The sequence below is a fragment of the Penaeus japonicus genome, unplaced genomic scaffold (assembly GCF_977035675.1).
Source record: "Penaeus japonicus unplaced genomic scaffold, GWHDUDI00000001_assembly GWHDUDI00000034, whole genome shotgun sequence".
Taxonomy (NCBI): Eukaryota; Metazoa; Arthropoda; class Malacostraca; order Decapoda; family Penaeidae; genus Penaeus; species Penaeus japonicus.
Genome location: NW_028234436.1, coordinates 8,359,419 through 8,365,479, shown reverse-complemented (window position 1 = coordinate 8,365,479; position 6,061 = coordinate 8,359,419). Strand labels below are relative to the sequence as shown.

Sequence of the window (6,061 nt, the reverse complement as noted above, 5' to 3'; positions counted from 1 at the left end):
AGAGGGGGGGGGAGAAAGAGAGTGAGAGAGGGGGGGAGAGAAAGAGAGTGGGAGAGAGAGAGGGGGGGAGAGAGGGGGGAGAGAAAGATAGTGAGAGAGGGGGGGGGAGAAAGAGAGTGAGAGAGGGGGGGAGAGAAAGAGAGTGGGAGAGAGAGAGGGGGGGAGAGAAAGAGAGTGAGAGAGAGGGGGAGAGAAAGAGAGAGAGAGAGAGGGGGAGAGAAAGAGAGTGGGAGAGAGAGAGGGGGGAGAGAAAGAGAGTGAGAGAGAGGGGGGAGAGAAAGAGAGTGGGAGAGAGAGAGGGGGGGAGAGAAAGAGAAGGAGAGAGAGAGGGGGGAGAGAAAGAGAAGGAGAGAGAGAGGGGGGAGAGAAAGAGAAGGAGAGAGAGAGGGGGGAGAGAAAGAGAAGGAGAGAGAGAGGGGGGAGAGAAAGAGAGGGAGAGAGAGAGGGGGGAGAGAAAGAGAAGGAGAGAGAGAGGGGGGAGAGAAAGAGAGTGAGAGAGAGGGGGGGGAGAAAGAGAGTGGGAGAGAGAGAGGGGGGGAGAGAAAGAGCGTATGAGAGAGGGGGGGAGAGAAAGAGAGTGGAAGAGAGAGAGGGGGGGAGAGAAAGAGAGTGAGAGAGAGGGGGGGAGAGAAAGAGAGTGGGAGAGAGAGAGGGGGGGAGAGAAAGAGAGTGAGAGAGAGGGGGGAGAGAAAGAGAGTGGGAGAGAGAGAGGGGGGAGAGAAAGAGAGTGAGAGAGAAGGGGGAGAGAAAGAGAGTGGAAGAGAGAGAGAGGGGGGGAGAGAAAGAGAGGGAGAGAGAGGGGGGGAGAGAAAGAGAGTGGGAGAGAGAGAGGGGGGGAGAGAAAGAGAGTGAGAGAGAGGGGGGAGAGAAAGAGAGTGGAAGAGAGAGAGGGGGGGAGAGAAAGAGAGTGAGAGAGAGAGGGGGAGAGAAAGAGAGTGGGGGAGAGACGGGGAGAGAGGAAGAGAGTGAGAGAGAGGGGGGGGGAGAGAAAGAGAGTGGGAGAGAGAGGGGGGGAGAGAAAGAGAGTGGGAGAGAGAGAGGGGGGGAGAGAAAGAGAGTGAGAGAGAGGGGGGGAGAGAAAGAGAGTGGGAGAGAAAGAGAGTGAGAGAGAGGGGGGAGAGAAAGAGAGTGGGAGAGAAAGAGAGTGAGAGAGAGGGGGGAAAAGAAAGAGAGTGGGAGAGAGAGAGGGGGGGGAGAGAAAGAGAGTGGGAGAGAGAGAGAGGGGGAGAGAAAGAGAGTGAGAGAGAGGGGGGAGAGAAAGAGAGTGGGAGAGAGAGAGGGTTTCATCGTCCTTATGCCGCTTAGTCGAAAAGTGTTATTAATGATTATCTACATTAATAGACTGAAACTATAACCAGATAATAACAAGTGTTTGGTGTTAATCCAAAATAGTGCCGAATATTTTGGGGTTTTAAGGATATGATGTTAATTTCCTCTTGTACTGTTTACTACAATTAATGTAAGACGAAAAAAGCACTTTCATAAAGGTTAAGAACAAGAAAAAAAGGCAAATTAGTTTTTAATATTCTGATACATTTGTTGTGTTTAACATTAGATTGTTATTAAAATCTCTGTCTCTCTCATTCTCTCATTCTCTATCTCTCATTCACACACACATACACACACACACACACATATATATATATATACATATATATACACACACACACACAAGCTATAGCAGTGACACCTTCTGGCCAAGGGCTGGGTGGTACAGATACTCATTATTTAACGCGTGCATAATTAATTGTATGTGCAATTTAGGTATCAGCGTATTCTTACATTTAAAGATATATTTACCAGTTTATTTTCTTATCTCATTTCATATAATTCCTTCATAATCACTTCAGTCATGTCACTCCATTATCAGTTACGTATTTTTATGAAGTCTTGTAGTCTTATTTTCTATAACATTTCACCTCATATTTAATTACATTTTCTTAGTACCCTCACTTAGTAGTTATGAATCATGTAAGAAGCAGAAAATTAATATTCACCTTAATATGATGTTCATAATAACCATATATTCAATAACCAAACAATCACATCACCGTAAATGTCAGGCCCAGTCACTATCATTAACACATCATAATATAACAATGAAAAGAATAGGATAACACATATACTTATAAACAAGATACACTATAAGCCCAAAGCAAATATAATAATCAAACGAACCACAACCGACTCCTTCCGACCACCGACCAGCACTCGCCAGCTCGTTCCCCAAGATAGTTCAAGGAGCTCTGCCCTCCTTCCCCTTTATTCCCTTTACTCGAACCGTGAACCATGAGGGAATTTGAAACCACGGGACACGCAAATCGAACTGCAGTCTAGATATATGTCTTGTGATTCGAACCGTGGTTACATTTGTAATGTAAGAGCACAGGTCGATGATCAGGAAGCAGATGCGGTCATCATCATCCCCAGCATTATCACTATATATATATATATATATATATATATTATATATATATATATATATATTATATATATATATATATATATATATATATATAAATATATATTATATATATATATATATATATATATATAAGTTATATATATATATATATATATATTATATATATATATATAGATATATATATATATATAGTCACACACAGTAGGTATAGGAAAAATATAGGTATACATACATAAATACACACACACATATATGTGTATATAAATAAATAAATATATATATATTATATCATATTATATTATACTATATTGTATATATATATATATATATATTATATACATATATATATATATATATATATATATATATATATTATATTATATACATATATATATATATATATACATAAATATATATATATATGTGTGTGTGTGTGTGTGTGTGTGTGTGTGTGTGTGTGTGTGTGTGTGTGTGTGTGTGTGTGTGTGTGTGTGTGTGTGTGTGTGTGTGTCTGCGTCATTTCTTTCTTTAAATCCATATGCTTCATCCTTATCCTTCTTTTTATTTTCTCCTTTATATCCAACGTTATCTATGGAAAAAAATACACAAACTTCAACTTTTAAATCGAACCACTAATTGCGCGATCAGTGTGATTAGGAGAAAGAGAGAGCGGTGTTTGTGAAAGGGGTGGGTCTTTAAATGACTTCATTCACACTTTGTTTGGATTGAGAAAGAGCTTTCCAGTCACGTGATGCATTTCACGCTGGAAGTGTTCGTCCGACACCCCAGAGGAGCAATCACTGCAGTGCAGATAATATTCTGCCTTGCTAATCAGGCTTTCTAAGTGTGTGTCGTGGGCGTGCTCTTCCAGGGCTGTCCTCCAGGCCCATAAGCCTTTGGTCGGGTGAACACCACTTTCAGAAACCTTCGATATAAGGCGGACAACAAAGGCATCTCTCAGATTTCTTTGCGTTTTTTCCTGAGGGATTTCCCATTTCTGCATCTCTGTCATGTGGAAGAAGAAGACCTTCGGTTTCCTACTCAGACCAGGGCAAGAGGTGTCTGTGAAGTAGGAATAAACATCCGATAGATGAAGAGTTTCTCCATCTTTACAGTAGAAGGTGTTTTGATTTTTACCAAGACCTAAAATAATGACAACCACTGAATCAAGGTCTGAGTGTTCCCTCCTTCTTGAGAACTCTTCCAGGCGAGATTTGGCTTCAGAATTCGTTGGATTTCTACATGTTTCTGTCCCGTAACCTAAGTCATTATAGAGCTGTGACATCACTTTTGCCACGTTATGTCGCCATGGACAGTCTGGTAGCTCTTTACTTTCGTATTTCTCAAAGGAAATGATGAGTGCCAGGCCGTGAGGTCTCGACCAGTTTCTGTAGTCGGAATGGGTATTCCTGGGCTGCTTCACTTGCTTCACGCTCTTCCTTTTTTGAGGGAAACCAAATTTTGAGAGCGAGAATTCCTGGGGCTTGGGTGGAGTCGGGGGAGGTGATGCAAATTTCGGAGGATGGAAGTAGTAATCGCGCTGGAATTTGATGGTCCTTACCTCATGGTAATAGTGTTCATCAGTTCCTTCTTGCAGATTATTTAAAGTCTGCAGAATGAGTTTGGTGAGCGCCATCAGCTCTTTGTCATGTGCATGTGTGAGAAGAATCTGATACAGTGCTTCTGTCAGCAACGAACCTTTCTCACAATTCCCATCCACTTCTACATTTAGCATATATATGTCGCGCTCAGCAGGAATGTTCAGCGTGCCGTGTGCCATGTCTAACTCAGTATCTCCATCGGTACTCAGCCCGGCCTGCCCAACTATATCTTCCTGGTAACTAAACTCTGTGACATCCATTGCAGGGCCGTCAGAATCCTCCTCAGTGACCTCATCAGTGAAGCACGTATTCAGAATGAACAGCTTTGGCTTTCCAGCTAAATTCGGGCAGCTGATATCATTCAAAGTCTGTATGAGCTCCATGAAAGCCATTACCTTACCGTCACTCAACACTATTTTATCCCCATTCCCTCTCCCATAGAATATGACAATTGCCGAATCATAGTGAGTCATTTTAGAAAAGTTGCAGAGTGTTTCCTTCGTCTTTTCCTTCGTGATATTTCCACAGGGCTGTAGAACACAGAATCCAAGAGCAGTGAAAATGTCTTGTAATTTCCTGGTGTCACCCTCACACCCTTCAAGATCGTTGACGATAAGGACGTGACCCGCCGGCGAGCTTGTGTTCTTGTAAGTGCTGTCACCCTCATGCAGCGCAGTACGACAGCTCATTGCTGACGCTGCCTCCTCTGTGGAATATGGATTGAAATAAAAGTCCCTCTTGAATCCCAGTCTGCGTATTTCAGTGGCCTGTGCCTCTGGCATTGACCTGTCTACAAGCTTCATAAGAGCATCGACATCCCTGTGATAAGCCTCTGTCATGAAGACTCTGCAGACTTTTTCAATATAAGGGGATCCAATGTCATATCTATAGGACACAAAGCCAAATAGAGTTGAATAGCAGACATAAATATCAGAAATTTCCCTTCGAGCGTGTTTCCTTGATACTCGAGTTCTACCCATTGCATTAGAATCAGTTGACATTTCGGTAATTATGTGTTCATTTGTTCCACGACAGTGTTGGAAGATGAAATACTTCGGTTTCCCTCGAAGTGCTCGGCAGTTGACGTTGTTGAAGAGCTCAATAATTTCTTGATCTTGAATGATCTTTCCATCTGACGTACACATAAAATCATATGATCCATGACTCATGAATACCACCACCAGAGAGTCTACATCCATGAGTATCTTCTCTTCCGTGAACTGCCGCAGCGCTATCATTGTGTCTTCTTTTGTGCAATCTGCAATCACCCTAATATGGCTGTATCCCATTTGACCGAAAAGCTCAAGTATGTGTTTTGTATCCAGCTCCGATCCTAGTCTCGATTTCGTGTTTGGATTGGAAAACGACCTGTAGTTTGCGAGGAAAAGAGCACCGCGAGGATGCGACTCGTTTTTGTAGGCATCTGGAGGCCCGTAGAATCTTGTGCAAGGAGTGACTTTGATCGTCAAAGGCTCTGGAAGCGGCACTAATGTGCTGTCGCCCAGGGATCGTGACGCCATTTTGATATAGAAAATGGGGTATGAGATCTGGAGAATAGATAAATAAATAGATAAATATATATATATATATATATATATATATATATATATATATATATATATATATATATATATATATTGTATACTCTCAGGTACACATTCCAAATTTCCCTGCTCAGAGAGGTCTCTTAAGGAAGGATGATTCAATTGAGAACATAAAATGAGATCGAACGAGAAAAAGCAAACGAAAGATTATGTATACTGTATGCAAACATCATGAACTAGATCATTTTCATTGTTCTAATATAACATTGGACATTCAGTATGGACAGCACAGGAGCAACGACATCAGATATGACAGGGGCCGGCAACCCCTGGCACCCATGCCAAACGTGGCACCGAATAGGTCTGACTATGGTACGCATTATAAAACGATAATGATAACAATGTTGATGATGATAGCAACTATAATAACTATAATAATGATAACACTGATGATAATGATTAGTAGAAAACGGGAAAGAGGAGGAAAGAAA

General features: G+C 41.9%; 1 protein-coding gene across 2 annotated transcripts in view; it reads right to left on the bottom strand.

The window, feature by feature from the left end:
* Positions 1-2,847: 2,847 nt before the first annotated feature.
* The window catches only part of LOC122260554 (uncharacterized), a 13,259-nt gene continuing 10,045 nt past the window's right edge, over positions 2,848-6,061 (bottom strand). For both annotated transcript variants that reach the window (XM_043027894.2, XM_043027895.2), the window contains exon 4: positions 2,848-5,573. In XM_043027894.2, the coding sequence (XP_042883828.2) occupies positions 3,135-5,546 (2,412 nt within the window). In that variant the 5' untranslated portion in view covers positions 5,547-5,573 and the 3' untranslated portion in view covers positions 2,848-3,134. The remainder of the gene's footprint in view (positions 5,574-6,061) is intronic.